The 25,111-nt window shown below is 39.0% G+C and overlaps 1 protein-coding gene across 1 annotated transcript in view; it reads right to left on the bottom strand.

Moving 5' to 3' along the window:
* Positions 1 to 22,067, bottom strand: part of rnd2 (Rho family GTPase 2) — a 32,765-nt gene extending 10,698 nt beyond the window's left edge. The window contains exons 1-2 of the mRNA XM_005920397.3: positions 21,727 to 22,067; positions 21,164 to 21,251 (exon numbers count right to left, since the gene is read on the bottom strand). Of these exons, the coding sequence (XP_005920459.1) occupies positions 21,164 to 21,251; positions 21,727 to 21,828 (190 nt within the window). The 5' untranslated portion in view covers positions 21,829 to 22,067. The remainder of the gene's footprint in view (positions 1 to 21,163; positions 21,252 to 21,726) is intronic.
* Positions 22,068 to 25,111: the final 3,044 nt, after the last annotated feature.

The following is a 25,111-nucleotide window of genomic DNA, read 5'->3' as shown; positions in this document are numbered from 1 at the left end:
GGGGGGGGTCTTTGCCTCTAAGCTCTCTGATGTGTTCATGCACATATGGCAGGGAGTCAACAGCAACTTAGAGCCTCATTAGGCCATATAGAAATCCTGAAAAACACCCATGCAGACAAAGGCAGGGTAACGAACACCCTCCCAAATGTCACCAAATCGCCAAATTAGTGAAAACGGGATCTTTTTTCTTCTCCTTCAGCTGTTTTCCTCTTCAAATCCACCTTCAGTGTGAAGGGAAAACATTTTAAGTCGCGGTGGCAGAGTATCTTAGCAACCTGGGGGATGCAAATGGCTTCATTGCGAGGCCTTAGAAAGGAAGAAAGAAAGAAGAGAGCAGGAGACTGAAGGCACTTCAGTGCATTGCTGATTAGAGGTGACTAAAAGGAGAGCTGGTGCTCCAACCTTTAAGAGGTTGAGAAGACTTTCAAACACTGAAGCTCCAAGCTGTGTTGTGATTTCTTCTCAATTAAGGCTCAGCTCAAATAGAAATAAACATACAGCTGCCAAGACACCCTTTGAGAGGAAGTAGTTACTCTGACCTAATGTAGCCTAATACTGTACAAGACAGCGTGTGCTTTATGTGAATGTAAGCCTCCGTTCTTTTTGAAGTCCACATCTTGAAGCCATACAGGTGCACATCGAGCCACTGACCTTATCTAAACTGTCATGCAAAAAAATCTAACCAGTAGATAAAAGTACGACATATATTGCAAATTCGAGATTTTTTTTCACTTTTAATATCATCTGGTTTTTCATAAATACATATTCAGAAGTACTGTCCAGCAAGTTTGGATAATTTATGTTACATTTTTGATAGAGCCCGACCAGTATAGGATTTTTAGACCGATATCAATGCCGATATTTGGTGATACAAAAATCCAATATTCTGATATATCAGCCAGTATTTTTATTCCCTATTATTCAGATACACAAAGCAAACTGGTTCCTGAACAATTTTTATGTGTATTTATTTAGTCTTTTTTTTCCCAGGTGGATATTGTGTTTGTAGCATTCCAAACACATCACCAAAGAGGGAAGCTGCAGAGTGCCCTCTTGTGAATAAACTATGCAATGTCAACACTCCTAACACGATTGGCTGTTTCTCTGGTCTTTAATTTTCTGCAATTATCAGCAATTATAAAGGATACTACTAATTTATCAGTAAATAACTGATATTGGCCAATAATATTGACCTGCCAATAAATACTTCTAATTTTTACTCCTACATGATATGTTTCCCATGTCATACTGGGGAAAGCTAACATGTCCCTGCTTCAGCTATTTAATTCATCACTGACAAGGTTATGCTGGTTTGTGCAGTGCTAAATTGTCATTTCATAATAATGCTGTTTAAAGAGAAAGCTAACATTTTGGGAAAAAAAGCAAAGAGATTATACTTGCAATCTTATCCGTCCATCAAAGAGGCATCAGATTATTACCAGTCTAAATCTGCAACAACACACAACACATTACAGCCAAAGCAATCAAGACCCATCTTTGAATGATAAGAACAGAAACTGCTGCAACAAGAGTGCTGCAGCTGTAACAGGCAGAATTTGCTAAGGAAATCGCACCAGTTATCGGCTTGATTTTGCATTTATCTGTTTACTTTCTCAGTTTTAATTACAAGTTTAACACACATTTATAACATTATTTTTAAAAACTTTGCATCTCACTGTTCTTGCTTAAAAATCTTTGTAATTTTAGTTTGATGAATCCATGCAAAAATGTGTAAAAATATCACATTGTGATTTAACACAGTGTTACTGTGCCAGCCTATTTCTTCACCAGGTGAAATAACTTTTACTTCTGTGCCTCCAATTTCAAAAACAGACTACCTCGTGTGAAAGAGTTGTTTTTCACGTGGACTAGTGTAAATTCATCTGCATGTTCAGAGTTTCATGCCATGATTTCATATTCATTCATGCATGAAAAATCATTCATTTCTTATCACCTACAATTAATTCATAAGTACCTATATGTAATTCATTAATAGTCAAAGAGAAATTAGCTATGTTTAATTTTAGCTTTTAAATATATTGTAGAGACTTGACCTTGTGCGTATCCCATCAAAATGTTGAAAGTGTCTAAAAAATATTGGACCTGAAAGCTAATACTGCAATTGCAACATTCATATTACGCCACGACATGAAATCTTTGCCAGATTTTGTGCAATATCTTAATTCGACTATTTACAGCTCAGACATACTTGACATACACTTTATATGAGAAGCTTGAGGCAATGAATTCCTAAATGAAAACGAAATGTAATGAAGTGAAAAAGATGGAACACATGTAAGCCAATGAACTGGAGCTATTCTTACATAAATTTTAACACTTTTCTGGTCTTACTGACCACTCTCCACCACATTCATTGCATACACCTCTTTCTTATCACACACAAACACACACACACACACATCCTAGGGAGTTTTGGCATTCAGTATATTGACAGTTTGTCGTGCAACCCGGAAAAGCTAAGGATCGAATCACTGACCTCCTGCTTGGCTGATGACCTGCTCCATCTTTGGAGCCACAGCCACCAAAAACAAGAAAAATAATAATCCTGTAATTACCAAACCCCGGCTGGCCTGAACTCTGATCTATGCTTACATCTTTTGCTGCTCTTTCAGGTTGACATATATTACACACACACACACACTTCTCACACACAGGTAAAGCTACCGATTTGTAATAGAGATGGCTGTGTCAAGTTTTCAAAAGCATTAGTGCACAGCCAGGACAGCGGAGGTGACACTGGGTTAAATGGCCATTAACCTTGCATGTCTGCAGCCTATACGCAGAAGATATTGATCAAAGCCCCCACACTTCCCTGTGGAGGAAGTGCAGCCTTTGAAGAGCATAAAGCACCTTCCACAGATCTGCTCTGAGCTCTGCTGCCAAGGAGTTAATACCTGTGTCTGTCATCCAATCGAAGGTTGAAAAGAAGGGCCAGCCAAAGTACTGACAGCGCAGGCTGGAGACAGAGCAGCATTACTGTCTGTCTCCTGGTTGCCCCAGGGGTATAGAGATAGAATACTGTGTCCCCTTTCAGCTTCTCCTCACCCCTACTCCTTGCTTCACACACAGACACACTTTCATTCCATCACAGTAACAGCTATGCATTTCATCTCCTGTGTCTGTGGTTCAACTTGTGTTTTTCTTTTAAAGATCACTATGCTTCTTTGTCTCTCACTTCATCTTTTGATATATTAAAAAAAAACAACACACCAGATGTGTCAGTACTTTGGTTTTCCCCTGCGAACTGTTTGAGAAATAGGTGACTGGTGTGGGAGTCTACATTGGGCTACTCTTAAACCTTTGGGGATTTTTGTGTGTTTAGATGTTATTATATAAAAACTCCCAAGCGTTTGTTTGTGTGAGGAACTCAAGTAGCTGTGAATGACTTCTGGTTATGTACAGGAGGCACGCACACACCCAGTTTTCATCTTTTTTATAGTCTCCAGGCTTACCCCAATCATCGAGGTTCATCTGCTTCAATAGAAGCAGCAGACTGGTGGGTTCAAATCCACCAAATCCAAATTAAAAAAAAAAAAACAGACCAGAATTAAAGGACAACAAATACCATCTTCATAACAGTTTTTTGTTTTTGCTTTTTTTTTTTTTCCATGCACAGTCATTTTGCAGCTCAAACAAAAATCTGGTTTAAATATCTCCAACATAGATCCATCTTTTTGTTTTGCTTTTGTCGGCTCAACTTCAGATAGAGAAGAATCTTAGAGGAGGAGTAATTTTTCACAAGGATCATTAGCTTGTAGGATTGCAATTTTAAACCCTGATTTTTAAAAAAGGACTTAAAAATGAGATAAAACAAAATAAAACATTAGTTATAAAATTAAATCAGTGATTTTCTGACCAAAATATAGAAAACTATTTGAGAAGAAGAAAATAAAATCGATGTAATGTTGCCATACTGTGTACATTTTAACTACATGGTTAAAAATCTTCTGCAAATTTGGGAATTTAAAAGATAATTTCACAGTCGCTCAGCACGATAATTTTTTTGTTGTTGTCCCATTTGGTTCTTTAGCCGTCAGAATTGTTGTCTGAAGGCCAACAAGGATACCCAATGGATTTACTTTACCAAGTGGATCATCACGGCCTTGCCGTATTGGTCCATTTGATCGACCTTTTTTGTTATTATTTATTTTATTTCATTTTCAGTTGTTACAGACGGGACAGACATGACTAGGGGATAGGAAAGGGAGAAGGAAAGATGAAGGAAAAGAAAAACAGAGGGAAAGAGGGACAGTGAGAAAGGGCGCTTAAAAAGAGAAAGAGAGAGAAAAAAAACTCCTGGATCACCTGTTGAGAGAAAAAGAAGAGAAAACAAACAAAAAAAGAGAGCAACATAATAAACACAACACCATCGCATTAATCTAGCTAAGTGTAAACAGCAGTAAATATTGAATGTTGTGGAGCAGCACGCAGGATAGACAGCGCACAATGTGCTTTGAGGTAGCAGCCAAGAAAGGTGTAGTTTATGTCTATGGACAGTGAACACCCGTGAGCACACCTGTGTGGATCAGCGCACTTGTATTCAAAAGGTTTCACCATGTAACGGTCTTCTAGAGGGTGTAGGGAGCCATAGCCCCGTCCAACCAGGGCATGAAGCAGGCATGGAGGAGATCCAGACCCCAGACATCCAGAGGCCCCAGAGTGCGAGAGCCCAAGCACTCTGGGGCTCAGCACGATACTTAATAGATAACCTGCTTATTTAATGAAGTTTGTCAACACACACAGCTCGACCACAAATCCACCCATTCATCCAGGAAATGAAACTTAACACCAAGCCCTATGCTGCACATAAATAAAAGAGGCATTTATCCTTGCAGATTATACACACTAGTTTAAACTTAGTGGCAAACACCAGGGCTGATCTACCCAGCAGGTGGATTCTGACATGGGCTGGTGGGGCAGCAGCTGTCTACCAGGCTTCACCTCTCCTTAATTCCAGTCACAGAACTCAACCCGCCTACTGGGACTGTGGTGTTAAAGCCTTTTGGAGCATATTTAATGCAATTTTTATGGCTTGCTGTGTGGAGGATTGTGTTCCCAGTACAGTTGTAGTGAGTGATTGTAAATTACTGAGCACTAATTAGCAGGTATTTATGTTTGTTAGCCAAGTCTACCCTATCATCCACACACGTTCACTTCTGACCATGCAAACATGATGGTGCCAAAATGCTAATGCTGAGGCTTCTAAAACCAGTGTGTGACATTATGGTGGGTATGTCCATCTTTCTTTTTTTACACAGTCATCACTTGACTCAAGGTTAAAAATGGTTTGAAAAAAGTTGGCTTAAACCCCAGTGGCTGCAGTTTTCCGAGTCTGTACCACCTTAACACCACCATCTGGTGAGGACGGAGAATGTGTTTTGTTTTGTTTTAAAGCCCCAATTCTGACAGTCTGTGAAAACTCTCCAAGTCGTTTCAAGTTATCTGCCAACGCTGCCAGCATCACCCACTGACACCCAATTCTTTGAGCACTAGGGACTGCCATGCCACAATGAAATCTGCTTTGAAAAGCTCTCAGCCCTGCTCAAATATCACCTCTCTCTCTCTCTTACACGCACACACATACACAGTATTCAAATTCATGTCTTTATATTCCTTTTCACCTGTAAAAAAGGAGTGATCACATCCTTTATTCCCACTCCCCTACACCTTTGAGTTTCATACTCTCCGTTCGGAATTTGTACCCAGTCTGGAAGCTTTTCATTAAAACTTGTAATAACACTGACTGCAGCTTCTCTGTCCACAGCTGTCAGTCTGATAAGAAAGCAGAGGTGAGAATATTCAGTCAGCAGCTACAACCACATATATATGAAAGGAAAACTTGAGTGAAAAAGGGGGATCCTCTGCTCCACTTCCTCTGCTGCACAGCCATGCAAGCGCATCTCTATCATTCAGCTATCTATGCACCCCCGCCACCCCAGCTCCCTGCTCTGCAACCCCCACGGGAGGCCAACAGCTAGACAAGACACTACTTCAAGTGCAATTTCACATCCACAAAAGTTGCAGCAGTGAGAAAAAGAGCGGGCTGGATCTTGTTTATAAATAAAGTCATTCATAAATGATGGCATCTGTCAAGTGTGCGTGAGTGAGGTGCAGGTGGGAGGTGAAGGATGGAGGTGAAATATGGCCTCTCTCTGTGTATCCCCTTACGCTCGGATGGGTTCCAGACGGATGCTGAGAGGGTTTTGCTCCTCTGGAGGTGGAGGGCCATCGGGACTGAGAGTTAGCTTTATGAGAAGCAGAACGCGTCAGTGTGGCTGTTTGAAGTGAATTGATCAAAGCTAGGGCGGAATCGGGTACAGTTGCAGTCAGCAGAGGGGAGTGGACTGGGTGAAAACACACAGAGCCATGGTTCTCTGGGTGGATTTCCCATCTGACTGAATGACAGAGGCATTCACTGCTGCTCCTGCCGCTGCTGCAGCTTGAGTAGGAGCAAGCGTCTGGTTCAGTGTCAGGGTGGATTAGTTTGTGTCCCACATGAACAGTGCTGGAGGGGTATTAGATATTACTGTAATGCTATTACTTCTCCAGGTTACACAGTGATTTTTTTTTTTAGTCATTACATTTTTTAAATAAAACATGCACTCCTACTTTGTTTTATATTAGATTCTTGTGAGACATTTAATTAAAACCTGCATAAATATGTATTAAGCGTAATTACTTTTTACTGTTACCGGGTAAGATTAAACAAGCAAAATTAGCAGCCCAAAAAAGTTTTAATAGAATTATCATCTGTTGTATATTTGTTAAATTAATGATTAAGAAGAACATAATTTCCTCTATGAGAATATATAATGGGCAAAATGATGCTTTTAACCAAGCTTAATGGCCAAAGCATATTTGGGCATCAATAATAATGTAGCTACAATATATAAGCTTACATTTTAAACTAAGAAAGCTGCAGCTCACCTGGTCATCTTAATATGCCCTTCAAGTAACTTATACTATGATCAATAATTTCTTGGTGTGTCACTGGATTCTTTTGTGTGGGCAGACACTTAGAACGAGTGATGGAGGACATTAAAAAGACATTTTTACTTCCCTTTTTGTAGTCACTCACCATCTCTTTAAGGATAATGCCGACACAGCCAATCACCCTCTGGAAAAGACTGAGGTGCACAGACTGAGGGGGTGCAGCGAAGTATAAGACAAGGCATCAATGTGTATGTGCTGCTGATGAGGGGAGTAGGTAGAGTGCATTATGATGACATAAAGGTGCTTTATGATTGTATAAATATTTAAGCACCAACCGCTAGTACTGAATCTACTTTACTAAGTGGATTGGGTAATATTATTAGGTAATACTAGTAATATTCGTATTATTGGTGCTGTTTTTTATGCTGACTGGCCACTTATACATGACTTATAACACAGCGTTGGATCCTCTTTATGGCATAAATTCAGCAAGCTGTCAGAAACATTCCTCAGAGAATTTGGTCCATGTTGACCTGATCGTCTTAGTTAAAGCAAATTTATCATCCTTGACGTCACTCTCCCAATTCCACCACATCCAATAGCTACTCTATCGAAGTGAGATCTGGTGACTGTGGAAGCTGTTTAGTACAGTTAGTTCGCTGTCATGTATAAGAAACCAGTTTGAGATCATTTGTGACATGGCATGTTATCCTGCTGGAAGCATACATGAGAACATGGGTACACTGTGTCATAAAAGGTAGAGATGGTCAGCAACAACAAAGACAATGTTTTTCCAGTCTTCTCTTGTCCGATTTTGCTGACCCTGTGTAACTTGTACCTTCAGTTTCCTGTTCCTAGGTGACAGAAATGACATCAAGTGTCATCTTCTGCTGTTGTAGCCCATCTGGTTCAAGGTTTGATGCGTTGTGTGTTCAAAGATCCTCTTTTGCATACTTTGGTTATTATGAGTGTTTATTTGAGTTATTGTTGATTTCCTGTTATCTGGAAGTATTCTGGCCATTCTCCTCTGACCTCTGGCATAAACAGAGCATTCTCACTCAGAACACTCACTGGACATTTTCTCTTTTTCAAACAGTTCTCTGTAAATCCTCAAGACTGTGTGAGAAAATCCCAGTAGATTTCAGAAATCCTTAGACCAGCCTGTCAACCATGCCACAATCAAAGTCACTTAAACCATCTTTCTTCCTCATTCTGATGTTCAGTTTGAACTTCAACAGGTCATTGTGAAACTGTCTACACACCTAGAACCATTGGTTGTTGGGGTGTCATTGGCTGATTAGATATTTGTGTTAAAAAGCAGTTGAACAGGTACACCTAATAATGTGAGCGTAATTTTACCTTGTTTAAGTAATACAATAAAGCCTTTATAAGAATCATTTTGAAAGTGTGTTTGGAGATTTGATTTTTAGAGATACAATTGTTGGAATGGGGTTAAAGGAAGAGGTACAGTATATCTGTATCATTTACATCCTTTTAATTCAGGTCAGTGAAGGTTACAGAATTGCAGAGTTAACAGAATCAACTGATACAAGCACTGCATTAAATTCATAACGACTCTTTCATATTGTCATATGTATGTATAGACAACTGTTTGGAGAGGTTACAGCAGTTTGAAAAAAAGTGGCATTTGTGTGTCAAGGACCAAGGAATGGGACAGATCCCCAAAGACAAGCCTTAAAACACAAAGCCCACAAATGTGGGAAAAGCACAGATGTATACCTCTCCTTTTTTGCTCCTTCTGTTTCCTTTCTCTAGATGTCAATCTAGTGAACACTTCCTGCTCTCACAACCTGCTCTCATGGTAAACACACCCACTATTCTTTCTAGTCACTTCAAGCCCTCATTCCCCCAACCTCTTTGACTACTGATTGAGGCAGCAGATGCACTTTTCAGCCTCATTGTGCCCCAGCTGCTGCCTGTGCGTCCTTCGACAGCACCCATTATGTCTCTGGTCAGCTGAGAAACATTAAGATTAAAGTGTCAACGCTGTAGCTATTCCCATCGTCACTCGATCACACGATATCCATGACTCGTTTCTTTTTTTCTATGTATTGTGTGCTTTCTTTTTAAAAACAAAAATATCAGAAAGAGTATCAGAAAACTAATCTTAATTTAGTTAAATCTGCTATTGCTGCTATCAAATTACAGTATAAAAATAATGGAACAATATGATAGGCACCACACACAGCAATGAACTTTATGAGATTTTCAGTCTGTCTGCAAAGCTCCAGACACAGTCACATAGCCTAAATAACAGACATTTCCCTTAGAAGCTGGTACAGATCAAAAATAGAGACAGAAACAGTGCGCCTTAAAGCAGATAACTCATAAATTGGAAGGGAAATGGCATCTCACTAATTAAGAAAATTTTCATTTAGCCTGGAAGAAGAATTTGTTGCTCTATATAAAAAAACCCTACCATAAACCTAGGACATCTCACTATTCATCACTGATTGAAAACAACAACAACCCTAGGTTTCTTTAAGCACTGTAGCCAGGCTGACAAAAAGTCTGAGTTCAGTTTAGCCAAGCATTCCTTTAACCTTAACTAGTAATGACTTAAGGAATTTCTTCACAAATAAAACTTTAACCATTAGAGAAAGAATGCTCATAACCACCCCAGACATATCATTATGTAGAGGTATTTTCAATACAACTGATATTTTTTTAGATTCTCTCTCCAATTCATTTTTTTGAGTTAAGGTTTGCAATTACTTCCTCCAAACCATCAACATATCAATCAGATTCCATTCCTGCAAGACGGCTCAAAGAAGTCCTACCATTAATTAAGTAATGCTTCAATCTTAAATATGATCAATCTATCTCTATAACTGGGCTACGTACCACAGGCCGTAATTAAACCATTACTTAAAGAGCCATCACTTGACCCAGCTGTCTCAGCTAATTATAGGTCAATCTCCAACCTTCCTTTAATCTCACAAATTCTTGAAAGAGTAGTGATAAAACAGTCAACTGAGTTTCCATCAGATTTCAGAGCTCATCACAGCACAGAAACAGCTTTAGTGACAGTTGACTCAGTGCAGGATTCAGTACCATTCACCATAATATTTTTACAGAGTTTCGAGCATGCGATGTTAAGTAGTGTTTAAGTTACTTCGCTGCAGTGGTTTCTATCATATCTATTTTAGAGACTCCAGTTCGTTCTTGTAAATGGAGAGGCAGTAGTCTCACACACTAAGGTTAACTGTGGATTTCCATGGTTCTGTGCTAAGACCAATTCTGTTTACATTATACATGTTTCCCCTAGGCAGTAACATTATATGGCATAGCCTTTTCATTGCTATGCAGATGATACCCAGCTTTATCCATGAAGCCAGAAGTTACACAACAATTAGTTAAACTGCAGAAATGTCTTAAAGGCATAAAGTCCTGGATGGCCTCTAATTTCCTAAATTCAGATAAAACAGAGGTTACTGTATCTTTTTACTGTGTTTAACCAGATACTTATTTCTGGAAGGCATTACCTCTGTGAGGAATCTTGGAGTCATTTCTAACCAGGATATTTCCTCCAGTGTGTATATTAAACAATTATGTGGGACTGTTTTCTTGCATTTACACAGTACCTCAAAAATTTGAAAAATCGTGTCTCAGACTGATGCTGTTCATGCATTTTTTTTACTTCTAGGCTGGATTATTATAATCAGGTTGTCCTAAAAACTCCCTAAAAAGCCTTCAGTTGATCAAAAATGCTGCAGCAAGAGTATTGACAGGGAGTAGAAAGAGAGAGTATATTTCTCCTATATTGGTTTCTCTTCACTGGCTCTCTGTTAACCCCAGAATTGAATTTAAAATCCTTCTCCTAACACACAAAGCCTTGAATAATCAGGCCCCATCGTATCTTAAAGACATCGTATTACCATATCTTCCCATTAAAGGACTTTGCTCTCAGACTGCAGGCCTATAATATTTAAAAGTAGAATGGAAAGAAGAGCATACCTCTCTTTTTGAATGAGTTTACCGTTAAGGCTGGATCAGGTGACCCTGAACCCTCCCACACTATATTACAACAGGCTTGGGGCTAGGCAGGAGGCTTCACATAATGGGCCTTGTTTCACCTCTTTTCACTCACCATGTGTTTATACAGCACTCTGCATTTAATCATGAGTTATTATTAATCTCTGACTCTCTTCCTCAGTCTGTGTTTTGTCCTGTCTTCCACCCCTCATCCCCAACCAGGCATGGTCTCTCCCTCAGCCTGGTTCTCCCAGAGATTTCTTCCTGTTAAAAGGGAGTTTTTCCTTCCCACTGTTGTCAAGTGCTTCCTCATACGGGGTCGTCTGATTGATGTGGATTTCCCTTTTTCTTTGCTCGGTCTTTACCACTGAATTGTATTTCATTGAGAGCTAATGGATAACTCTGAACAAAGACTACTGCTCTTGCAGTTTGCAATCATGATGCATTAGGCGGCACGATTTGTTTGTGCTGCCCAAGTGTGGTTCAGTTAATCGGATATTGAGGTTTCAAGTTAAATAAAGTCACAGGATGCACATCTAGGCTGACCTGGGAAACAAAATTAAATTGTTTCTTACAAAAACATTTCATTTGCCACATCTAAAAAAGGTGTCAAATGCATTTTCTTTTCAAATAAAATAGCTGTACCTGCTCATTGTCTTCTTTACTGCCCTCACTGCCTTCAACTTTCAATCGACAGAATAGCAATAACCAGTAATAGGAAATGTGTTTTGCCTGTGTCCTCTTATGCATACACAAGTATTAGGAAAGAAGGACAACTAACACATTTAAGCATTTCTTCATATTATCAATCACCTGTTTGTATATTACCTTTTATCCAGGTTGTTACAGTTTAAAGTGCTTCACAGAAGACTGATAAGACAATAATTAGACATAAGAAATAAAACATCTTACCACTAGTTGTGAAAACCTACAAAGAACAGGCCTATTTATAAGTCATGATATGTGGACTACCTGTACATATACATTTTAAATAACCTGTAATATTAGTTATATGCCTTGTCATATGGTTTAGGCAATATTAATAAATATGCTATGTGATATTTTTTGTACTCGATATAATCTTTTTTAAAAATGCTTATTTATAGGTCTTATCACTTATAAGTATTGTCTAACATTACCAGTTCTATCAGCCACTGAAAATGATATGCATCAACACTATTAATATTAATATATTCTCATGTTGCACTCCTCGTCCCTTTGATTCTGTGTCATTTTTAGTAAAAACAGCTGCAATCAAAATTTGATTACTTTTTGTGCATCTGTCATTATAATAGCTTAAGCCTTTTCTGTCAGTAGCACAGCGTGGCAAGACTTAAGAGTCCGTATGGACTCATCAAAAGCTTTAAGACTCTAAAAGACTTCTTTTAATTCTATCCAGTGAATGTTCAGTGCCTAATAACTTATCACTGTACTTAGTTAATATGTCATTGTATAAATGTGCTAAGTAAAAGCCATATGCAGCCTATCAGCAGTGTGCAGTACTGTTCAGCAATGGACATACTATTTAAGCAGATTATACACTTTTGCCTGGTGCTCCACATTAAGCTGACAGTTCACGGAGGCTGAGATGCGGTGAAGGAACGTGTGCTGATGAGTCTTAGCTTATAGCTGTATCCATGGGCACATTTACAGGTTCCTCTCACTGAAGAAGGTCATAAGGACTCGGATGCTACAGCCTCTGGGACCTGCCAGAAGTGCTGGGCAGATGGGCATTTGGACAACTCGAGGTGTTTTTGTATGCATGTAAAAATGGGTAGGAATATGTAAGCACATGTAGTACAGAACATCAGCTTGCTGTGTGTGTGTGTGTGTGTGTGTGTGTGTGTGTGTGTGTGTGTGTGTGTGTGTGTGTGTGTGTGTCAAAGTTTCACTGAGAGAGCAGACATTTTGTGTAGTAATTACAGCCTGTTTGTTCCATCAGTGTGCCTGGCTGCCTTCATGCAGCATTTCTGCACACCTCTTGCTTAACACATTCCTAACTGCTAGTGACCCCAACGCAGTGATGTCTTGACTAATGGGCAATCAGAGATGGAGAACATCGACAGCTGAACAAAAAGAGGGGGGATAAACCGATAGTACACAGATAAAGATGCATGAATTCAACTCTTCACTTGTTCTCTTTTAGCTTCCTTAATCTTCTCCCACACCTCCTTTAATGTAAAGAGAGCCATTGATTATTGATTCCTTGATACAATCTAACTATAATTCACAAAGTACTGCTTGCCTGCTCCAGAATAAAGGCATCCAGCCCAGAAGCCAGGAGTGCCAGCTGTCTTGAAGCGATTGTTTACAAACCCACTCACAAAGTCATGGTGCAATGGAGTGAAGCACTATGCACAAGGCCATCATTTTTCAAAAAGTTTAGGGGTAGAGTTTGTTCTAAAAGACGAAGAAGAAAAAGGAAGCAAAGATTAGTCTAAATTTCTCTCAGTTATTTACAACACGAGTTAGACCTACCTCTCTATTTCTAAGATATAGTATTATAATTAACAGGGTTTTTGTTTGTTTTGCAGGTTTATCTGCTAACTTTATTACCAAAAAGACTGCAGGCTCATCCCAAAATTAAAATCATGTGGTTGACATAAAGGGACCAGAAGATACATTCTGTTATCAAGCTCAGGAAGCCCTAAAGGACTGAGTGATAGACCCTCCTCCAAAAATATCCTCACAGGCATTTCAGTATCTGTGTATGGAGACTGTCAAAGGGCTTTACCTTACACCAGAAAGTGTCTTGAGGCAGCTGTTGTTATGAAATGGCATTCTATAAATAAAACTCAATTAAATAGAATTGACTTGGAGGTACAAAGACCAAAATCTATTTACAAGCTTTGCAAAATTCCAACAGTCACAAATCTAGTATTTTTCCCCAAACCGTGCCAATCGTGCTTCCATGAAAATAAAAATAGCCAGTAAGCTTGAAATGTGGATTCTTTTCTACAAACAAAATATCCAGAGTTACACCTGAGATGAATTGTTATGCTTTATCTAGAGTCTGCAGCCAACATCATCATCCTGAAAAAACAGAAACATAGACAGATGTTGACATTGTTTATAGACCATTTTAACATACATAAATAAACAGAATTTTTAAGCCATTTACATTTATGTACATCTGAGTTCTGTCTCATCTGTTACACGGTCGGACTGTTACAACTATTGCCTCTCTGTCCCTGATGTCAGTATGATAAACCCATTGATGCCAGTGCTTCAGTGCGTTCAAGGACTGCCTCGAACCGTCATTGAGGTAAGGTGCACAACATCAGTTAAACTTTAATTTTGGAACAATTTAAACATAGAAAATGACAAAAAAAACATCAGCAGATGGTTGTTCAGAGTTTAAATGTTTGCCGAGTAGCTCTTTGATGTCATACTTAGGCACTGAGGTGCTCTGCTAAACACTATAATGCTTACAAAGTCAAAATGAATGTCTTTGTAGTAAGCTTAAACACTGTCTATCTTGATCATCCTGCTAACTGAGACAAAAAAGTATTAGTCTTAAACAAATCTCTCTAACTAAGGGCATGAGTTTGAGATATTAAACTAAGTACTTTCATCTGATCCCTTATTTCCCAAGTGTTTAACACAGCACATGGAGCTAATGCAGGACTCAAATTGGATGCCCTTCCTGACACAACCACTTGCTTGCGGTCCTCTGATGCTGGATTTGTGCCTCCTCCCTGTGCCAAAGTGGGCATCTGTTGCATGCAAGTTGATTGTGTTAACCCCTACACCCTGCAACCATCAGTTTGAGATATAAAACTGAAAGTCATGTTAACGTCATTCAGTATAAATCAAGGGATCATCAGTGGATCCTAGGGATTCATCCACCAAGGATCCACCAAGCCTTTGTTGAAGTAATCCAAAATTAGTCACCTGGATGAAAGTAGAATACTTACCAAAATGCCAGCTGATGACTTATCACTCCCTAAAAAGTAACAATTTGTTACTTTTCTTGTCTCACATGTTAGTAAACTGAATATCTGAGAAAAACCAAATAGTCTTTTCCGCTAGCCAAGTGGCCAGTGGACCAGCAACAGCTAGTTCTTGGGCTCTTCCGGTGTAGCCAGTGAACATCCAGGTTACAGCTTCTTTTTAAATCAGTTTTTCACAAATGCAGATAAATTTAAAACAACTAACAAAACAGTGAATGGTAGTTTTAAAGCTTGATGGGTCACCAGAACATGGAATAAAGACAGGCTATTAATGGGGGGAAAAAAACAAAAATCTGATCTTTTACTCTAGATTCTACAATATTAAGGAAATATCTGATCATAGGAATGAACTATTTTGTAACCATTTCTATAACTTCTTTAAAAATTGAAATAATATAAAAGATAATTGTCGCATTGTATGCTGTTTGTGAGCAAAACTTGTGTGTGAAACCAGACTTTTTAAACTTCTTCAACAATTGTTTGTTTAATTAGAGACACAAACGGTTATTTCAGGTTACAGTATTTCACCAGCCTTGCACTTCTTCTGTTTACTCATTACCTGAAACTGTCAAGCTGGAACAGGTTCCCAGTGCAGGTGAGTGCCTTCCAGCTTTCTGTGCATCATCAAAACCTGTTTTCGTTAAGGCAGCTATTGCCCTGGGCTGGTTCAGCAAAGAGTATGAACAACTTGTGAACAGCGTTTGAAATGATGTCGTCATCCTCCCATCAGGGTGTTGACAAAAATAAACAAAAGGTGCATTTACAGTCTGCAGCTACTTTCCAACAAGTCCAATGACCTATAGAGCAACTAAAATTGGAACTTGTTCAGAGGAAAGTGAAGAAATCTAAGAATTTATGTATTTAAATATTTAATGTTGAGTCCTGCAGTGGTAATTCAGAGAGGGCGAGCTGAAAGACTATACAAGCCAAGAGCAGACAAAGTTATCTCTAGTGATCAGCATAGTCCCTACTCAGATAATATCAGGTCTGATAGAACATTCTGAGCATCCTCCACCTCCAGTGAGCCGTAGGTTTGGGTGCAGAGGAGACTCCGTTGATTTTATATCTGCTCTGTGTTGTGATTGTAATTCATTCATTGTCCATTAAATATTAATCAAGCGGAAAGTGTTGAGGAATGCAAAACCCACTGAACACGGAATGTTTTCACAGGCCACTGGATGTCCTACCAGTCCACTGCACTAAGTATGTGGAGTTTAAAGAGCATAAAGACACCAGGAATGTTGGAAGGTTGGTATGAGAGGAGGGAGACAGCCAGACTGTGACTAAGGTAGCGCTGGCACTGGGAGTGGTGTTACACACTTGTTAGTGTCTCTCAAGTCAAAAACAATCACACCTCTGACTGTGAAAACACACGGAAGCTTTTTAATGAGAACGCGCACAACTTCAACTGTGGAATACTCATTAGAGGTTAGGGGCTCGGAAGCTCATAAGAGTGGTAATTTAATTTAAGAGTCTGTTATCCAGGTGTAGATTAACAATCTGTGACATTTTCATACAGATAAGTTCCTGCTTCCTGTCTTCTCTGCAGAGCACTGCTTCAAACTGAAACAAGTTCAACAAAGCTTTTATATATTTTGTTGTGAACAGCCAGAGTCAGGCAGGTCTGTTGCAGGAAAAAACATCCTCCACAGCACTGCAAGTGATGTGCTTCAGTGTTCCCAGCAGCGACAGAACTTTGTTGGAAATAAACAGAGAAAGAACAATGTGCTTGGAATCGGAAACTATAGACAACATTGCTGATCCGACACAGAAAAATCAACAGAAGCTCAGAAATTTCATTTACTGAACTCCTCAGGTTAAAAGTGATGAAGATAGGATCTGAATGACAAGCGAGCTCGAGGAAGTAAGTTGCAAAATAACACCACAGCATGAGCGATTAGTACTAAAGATGTCAGCAAAAGAAGAAAGGAAAACAAGATGCCTGTGGACTGCCGCCTAAAAGTGTTGGGCTTCACGTGAGAATCAGGTCAGTACATAATTATAATAAAGGACAATCAAATGGACCAATATAGCAAGGCCATGATGATCCACTTGGTAAAGTAAATCCACTTGGCATCTTTCTTGGCCTTCAGACAACAATTCTGATGGCTAAAGATCCAAACAGGACAGGCAGAAAAAAGAAAAAGAAAAAGAATCAGGTCAGGCATTAGAGAGACAGCTGTGAAGAGAAACACAAACAGACGTGAAGGTACTGCTGTGGGAACTTTGGGAAAACCCAACTGAATTGGACTTTTTAAGAAACAGCATGCACACCTCTCACTGAAGTATTACTCGCAGGCCAAAGCAACAAGAAATCTTTCTCAGGCACCTTTACCATAATGGGAAGAGAGGATGAGTGCCTCATTGCCTCAGGCTCAGTAAAAGCTCCTGACTCGCTGACTACCAAAGAGGCCCACGAGCATCAACAGTTATCACTAATGATCTCTGATAAGTTATCACCGACCCACGCTGACATTTTGACCACTTGACAGCTTATGTTGCTTTTAAAATAAATTAAAAAACAGATACAGCACTGCTGAATCCGACTACACCATCTATCACCATGTCATGTAACATGGACACACATTTATCCAAATATAGTGTGTTTATTTTCTCTTTTTATTTTCTCTTCTGAATTCCATTCAATCACCGTCTAATTGATTTAATTCTCCAGATGGTCTAGAGCTGAATGCAGGGAAGAATACAAAGTACAGCTGAAGGTTGCCCTCTGATTCCCATAAGCTGTCTGACCTCCCTGTTTCTGCTTAATACGTCTTAAAATACCCTTATGTTTAGGGAGTTCTATAAAAATTGCACATGAACAAACATACAGATTTACAGGGAGTGACGACCTCAATTAGATAAACAGCTTACCTTTGTTCTCACCCATCCTGCAAAGATGAGACCTAGTAGAAGAACTGAAATTATGGTGACCACGTGAATCAGTGGTTGACTTCCATGCAAGAGTGAACGCTGGGAGCATTTCTAAATGATTATATCCATTTAACCTTACTGGAGAAATGTGAAACAGGCGAGAAGCAAGTTGTTTAAATAGCCTCGCCTCAAACGGCAATCAATAATGTTTTGTGAACTGAGCCCGGCCACAGCGCGCAGACTACAGCAGCAATTAAAAGGGAGACAAAAGTTTATGAGAAGAGGCTGAAAGTGAGACAATAATGCGTGTATAAATGGAGTGGAAAAAATTGGAGAGCAATGCGAAAATTGATTGATGCAAACAGGTCAAAATGAAAATGTCCAGTGGATTGTAGTTGCACCTGTACAGATAACAGCATGTGTTTACCAGCTATTGGTCTTTCATTGTCTGTTCCCTTTAAGGTCAGCTTTGTCAAGAACACTTGCAAGAGCCTCACAGAGTAAATTCACAGGTCAAAGTTCACCAAAGATGACTGTACGCCAGGCATGTCAAGACATTTTATAGCACTGATCACTGTGATTTTACTTAAATTAACTGATAAAGTCTGAAATACTTGATCAATGATAAATGATAAATGACTGTGTGACCCAAGAGAGTCCCAAGAGTCTCTGCACTGAACTGCTGGCGACGGTGCTTATGGTACATGAAAGAAAATTAAAGCAGAGCATGAGAATGGGAGCCGTAGGCGGAGAGAGGGTGAAGCAATAAAATACTCAGACTCAAATAAAGGAACGATGGGAGACATGCTATTCTTTTCAGATGAAAGCCTTTTCCATCTAAGTGTGAGCCAATTATTTTTCTTGTTGAGAGAAAATATGAACATCTGTGTTTGCCGTGAATCAGTGAATAATGGCAGACCACACAAGGACCTCTGAATGTGCACACACACAGAAGCACATAGGCAAACAACCACACATGCACACACACATTTGCCCTGTGGGCTGGATGACGTCATGTTTGTTGTAGGGTGGGCGGCTCCTGATTGAAGATTAACGTCTAAAACTGCCAAAGGTGCTTTAGGCTTTTAAAGATGGACAGAAGCACAACATTCCCACATTAGACTCTTACAGCTGAGAGATAAGGAACTCTTCTAAGTTGTAGCCCTGGGCCTGAGAGGGCCTGGAACCCCTGACTGACAGGCTCCAGCAGATTTACTCTCTGGAGCTGACATGAGGTTCAAGAAAAAACAACATTCTTTGGCTGACTGGTCTTGTAACATAAAAATGCTCTCATAGTCTCTCCCAAGACAGTTTTAGGTTTGGGAATGTTTATGGTAACATAAAAGAATTCCCTCTGGAAGGATCCCATACAGACTGCTATAACTACTGAGCCATGTCACCGGTCAGATAACTGGCAGGAGCCTCTGGCATGAGAAGACTGTGACATGCAGCATCTCAGATCCACATAGCTGTAAATCTAACCACACTGACAAGACAGGGATAGATCCTGGCTTCCTATGCAGGAGTCCTACAGCCTGGTCATACACCACTAAAATAAAGATGATTTGTTTTCAGAGAAAGTTCCACTGTGATTCAATAACACTCCCGACATGTGGATTCCTTTCTATGGAACAATAACACTTATACACTGATATCACTGATGCTGTTATTCAGAACATATCAGCATGTTCAAATTAGACATTTTTAATGACTGAAAAAATTAAAGTTAGAAATAGAGCAGGGTGATATGATCAAAAATATTTATCACGATATACATTTGAAAATTTGCGATAATGATATAACTGACTATATAATTGACACTAGACAAAACTCCACAACTTTATTAATGCAACAAAAAAAAACATCAATGTATTTTCACTTAAACAAGAAGCTGTTTTTTGCATTAAAATTATATAAAAATTTAACAGTGCAAATTCCTTGCTGACAGTTTAACCAAAAGGCATTTCCAGTGGAAATTGGCCGACATATCCTCAGCATAAACATGTATAATATCCATAAATCTTAAAAAGAGGTTATACACACACAATATGGCAATATTACGTTGAAGCACAGTACGTATCACTCAGCGAGGCTCCTGCCTACTATAGTTGTAATGCTCCGACAATCCATCAAGCGGTGCAGCTTTGTAGCTTAGCAAAGTCGTACTAAAACATTTGACAGATTTTCGAGCGCTGTGTACATAAAATCATTTCGAGGTGAGTAAACACAACCAGAATTCATACATAAGGCACACGGGATTATAAGGGGCTCTGTCGATTTTCAGAAAAATCAAAGGATTGATTTTAAGAGTGCCGTATTTTCCAAAAAACACGGTAATAACGACGGCCGCTAGCATGCTCTACCAAAAATAGTGCTTTGTTGTGTATCTGACAGAAGAAAGCTAAACCAGTTCCACACCACTGAAGTTGCAGCATTTTTACAAACCAATTCTGGTTCATCCGTTTCGTTCAACGTTCCGCTTTCGCCCTTCTCATTCTCTGTCACCGCCGTGCTTTTTTCCGCCATGTGCATATGAAAACAAAGGCACTGCGCATGCGTGTTTTACCCATATTCTATCGTGATATTTCATTTTCTTATCGTTGCCCAACATTATACCGGTATTACCGTGAACGGTATGATATGGCCCTTAGAAAGCCCCTGAAAGTAATGAATGTGTATGGAGTTGAAAATAAACGTAATTAATTAATTTCGCACAGGGTTGAGGAATGAAGTCCATTCATGAATTATTTGTCAGCAAATTACTTAATAAAATATCCAAAGTAAACAAAACTTTATATAAATCTTGATCGGATGTCTGAAAATGTGTAAAATGGGGAAACTTAATCAAACGAGCAGACAAAGATTAGCCCAGTACTAGCCAGTATGTCAGCCAACTGCTGCATCCATCTAAATCTGAGGAAAGCTCTTAAATGGTTATAGCTGTTACTGGTCCCTTCAGGCCCATCCTGTCTGAATTATCCACGCCATAACCCCTTTCTCCTCCCCACAGTTGCCTGACCCTGAGCCAGATCATGAGAAGGGGCAGCCACACACAGTGGACAACTCGTGAAAGAATGCACACACAAGACACAGAGAGACATGGCTGGCACCAAAGTTTCCAGCACTAGCAGATGTCCTGAGTTAAAAAAACAAACAAACAAACAAACAAACAAACAAAAAAAACCGTCTAAAAACAAAAGGCATCTCGAGTTGGCTAGGTCAAAGCAATTTGTCAAAGAGATGACTGCTGAAAAAGTTGGAGAGGGAGTTGGAGGCAGTGCCACCCTGTCGCACCCAGGGACAGACACCACGGCAGGGCTAGGAGACGATTGATTTAATGTCAGCCTCTAAGACACAGCACAGACAGAGACGTGAAATAGTCTTACCTGACGTGTCCCACATATTCAGTTCAATCCGGTGCTTCTCTATTTCAAAACTGGCTGTGTAGTTTTCAAACACTGTGGGCACATAGTTCTGAAAATAAAAGATTTATTTTAGTTACCCGATGAAAAGGGGCATAATAAGCCTCTGTTTATAGTGACTGTGATTAGACTGCTGAGAGTATGACATTTGAAACGATGCAGCTGACAAATACAATAAAGGCAGACACATTTCACAGCTGGGCTGCCTCAAATGCTTTCGGGGATATTATGTTTAGAAACACAGCAAAGACAAAGCCTTAAAGTTTTGTAGTCTGTATTGGAGACACTACAGTTCATTTAGTCATTTTACAGTCCTTTATTTCATGTCTGCGCTATGGTTCTTTCTCCTCTTCTTTGGGCATTAGTGTGTTTAGACAGGTGGATGTAACCTGCCGGATTAGTGCTGAAACTGAGCTGCCGAGTAGAGCGTTACATTTAAATGACGGTGCTGTAGTTATTCATAAACTCCGCGGTTCCCTCCTCTACAGAAAGACCGAAGTTTAGACTTTTTTAATAGCTGGACCTACCTCTGGGTAGCAGTCCTTGGCAAAAACGTGCAGGAGCGCAGTTTTCCCACATTGCGTATCCCCGACCACCACAATCTTGCAACGGCTCCCTAGACTGTCCATGGTTTGTCCGTCAGACGTGTATTCTTGACACGGAAAGGTGTTGCATCCAGCATCCGATAAGAGGCGCAGCGGAATTCAACACTTTGAAGAAAAATTAGCAAATACATGCGCAGAGCCGGTGCGCTTTATCCAGCTTCTGCTGTCCGACGCGCAGTGCCCCGGTCCCACTGACACACTCCGTCTGACTCGTCCGCTCCCGTAACTGCGAGCAGGACGCACACAGCCCACCCTGGAAACTCCGCTACTTTGGTTACTGGCCACGCCTTCCTCATTTTCACATCTGAGCCACATCGTTCACATGTTGTATGCTGCTCTTATTATTATTAGAAATTAAGGTCCAACTATACAAATGGTTCACAGGGTTTGTTTTTCTCTTGTATGATTTCACTGAAAAAGCGACCCAGTGTTCATGGAAACCAATCAGTGCTATTTTATGCCTGTAGTGATTGTATTCTGTTGCATCAGAAACCTAATTAAGTCCACAAAAATGATATCACTAGGGTTAGACTACAGCTAATTATCTCAAAGTTAATAAGGACTCAGTATCATGTCTTTTTTAACTTAACTGTGTGATATTTCATGATGAAACGCGTTTAACATAAAATTGGAGCATCTGCTTAAATCTGCCTTTTCCCTTTTTTAAAAAAAGGCCTATTTAATATAAAATGAATAAATACGTAATAACAAAAATTCAAAGCCTGCTCAGTAACGTTTTGTGATGGGTTTTGATTTACTTACTGACCAGCTACAGGGGAGGAATTATACTTTTTGCTAATAAATTATAGTAAATAGGCTTAAACTTATGGATGTGTTTATCATCATTTTAAATATAGAGCTATAACTATAATGTGAAAAAGTTAAAGGGGTAAATTCCAATTTCCCATTAAGATTTACATGGTCTTATTAGCCCTAATGTGTCTTTGAGAATATACATTATTAAATTATTATTATTAATATTTTTTAAAATGCTTTTTAGGTATTTTTAGGAGGGATAGCTGTTTGTCTTATGATAATTACCAAATGTAAAACCTTATTTCACTGTTGGCAAAGCTGCATAAATGCTCAGGACATTGTGCCCCTCGATTTAATGCCAACGTGACCTTTTAATGGTGATACAATAAATGCAGCATACCATGATAAAATAGTCCATCAAATTAAGTAGTTAGAGGTGAATGGGCTGTTTTATGGCTCTTGCAGCCCTTCAATTAGTTGATATTCCTTAGAAGTGCGTGCCCCGCAGGGGAGTTAATGTTTTTGTGAATGAGATAATGAAATGACGCGGTACCACGTGCCAAGACACAGCGCTTGACTCAACTCTGGTTGTTTGAAGACCGACACCGCCTCCTTGTGGACGAAAAAAAAGTGTCAGCTCATATAAATGTGGGCTACAACAGCAGTGACCCCAAGTCATAAGCGTATAAGCCAATACAAGTTACCTGAAACTTAATAAATCAATCACACTTTATTTGTTTAGCATCTTTAATGCAGGTTAGTGCAGTTCAAAATACTTCACAGATTAAGGACAAGCCAATAAGAGATTAGACATATCAAGTCTTAAGAAAACAAAAATATGCAGCAATAAGCGACTTTAAACTACTCAAAGAGTTTGTTTGTATTAATGTGAGAAATAAATCCGAATAGGACTATGAGCAGACAGATGCCTCTGTTCAGTAAGTTTTTCTAATCCTGGATGTAGATTTTTAAAAAAAAAGTTCATTGAAGCACTTTAGAATATCACATTTTTCACCTAAATTACCTGAATCTTTAAGAGCTGACATCTCGTCTGTGGTTACATCGCTGTACAAAGTTTTATTATTTTCCAAAAGGAGTTGGGATCATTACGGTGTTCAGTGGTTTTTGAGGTAGAATTCTGATTAGGCCTTTTTTAATTAAAGAGGTTTAAGAGTTTCCGAGCTGTCTAAAAATCAGCCAGTGTGCCTCAGATTTAGCTTTTCTGGCCCAGGCGGCATCTCTCTCTGTGAGGAGATGGAACAGAAAAAAATAAGGATTGTCTCAGCCTTTTTCTCTAAATTTGTGAGAGGGCACATGTTTATCTATAATTTTGATAAAAGCATCATAAAAGTATTTTTACACTGGGTCTACATCAGTAAACCTAGTGTGGTAGCTAGGTAGATTCTATTCTAGTCACAGCCTGTAAAACGTGGGAGAAAAAAAATCAAGGAAATGCTTACAATCGTGTTTAAAATATTAACTATTTAACTATTTGTGGTCTTGATTATGAGGGCTTTGACTGTCTGACTGCAGCTACCACTCAGTGTTCAACGATATCATTTGCAAAAATACCAATACAGGATAAATTGAAACATCAGTACCAATTACTCAATCAAATCTTATTTTCTATAGCACATTTGATGAATCTTAGTGCAGTTCAGTGCTTCACAGATGACTAATAGGCCAATAATTAAAACTGCATAAAAAAAATTAATAAAATTACAATGATTTGCAGTAATAAGCAATTATATAAATTAATTAAAGAGATTAAAAATCAGACATAAGTCTTAATAATAAATACATCTGGGGAAGATTAGAATATAGAATATGGTAATATAGAGATAATGCTGATATATTATAAAGGTGGAAGTAAGTGCTGAAAAAACAAGGCCCTAAAACATATGAAAAGCTCAAAAAATGTAATCTGGGTAAATTCAGAGTATCTTTGCTTTTGTCAGATGATCTGTTTGGTTACCTTGTATCCATCTTTTGTTGATATTGCTTTTTGTGCAATATTTTCATTTCCTGTCTTGCTTTACCATCGTTTTTGTTCATTTTGCCTTCCTCTGCATTCTACATTGGATAACTCGCTTATGCACACCTGAGCTAAATATTAACATTTGTGTTACCATGTTTCATTACTATGTATCATACCACAACAATACGTTGAAAGTATTTTGCCAGGGTTTATATGTTATTTTGGTTACAGGCCTTCTGTAACTGTTTGCTCTAACTTTAAATTTACATGAACAGAATTCTATTCACATTCATTGTAATAGTAAAGCAATAAAGAATATTAATGCTCACAAAGATGTTACAATGGGCCACCTCTTATTTCTTTATATTTTGCTACAGCCAGACGTGTCAATTTATAAAAGTGTTCCTGAGCAATAGATCTCCAGGTTTTGTCAAATTATTCTTTGGATATTGGCTGCTTTTTCACTCATTTTTAGTGTAGTCTTTATACTTGACCAGTTTAATAGGAATGTTTGTGTGTGTGTGTGTGCATGTGTGTGTGTGTGTGTGTGTGTGTGTGTGTGTGTGTGTGTGT

The sequence above is a fragment of the Haplochromis burtoni genome, unplaced genomic scaffold, assembly GCF_018398535.1.
Source record: "Haplochromis burtoni strain Fernald_Lab_line unplaced genomic scaffold, NCSU_Asbu1 Contig_21, whole genome shotgun sequence".
NCBI classification, from domain to species: Eukaryota; Metazoa; Chordata; class Actinopteri; order Cichliformes; family Cichlidae; genus Haplochromis; species Haplochromis burtoni.
The sequence above is the reverse complement of the archived record's forward strand: the minus strand, read 5'-3'. Positions and strand labels throughout refer to the sequence as shown.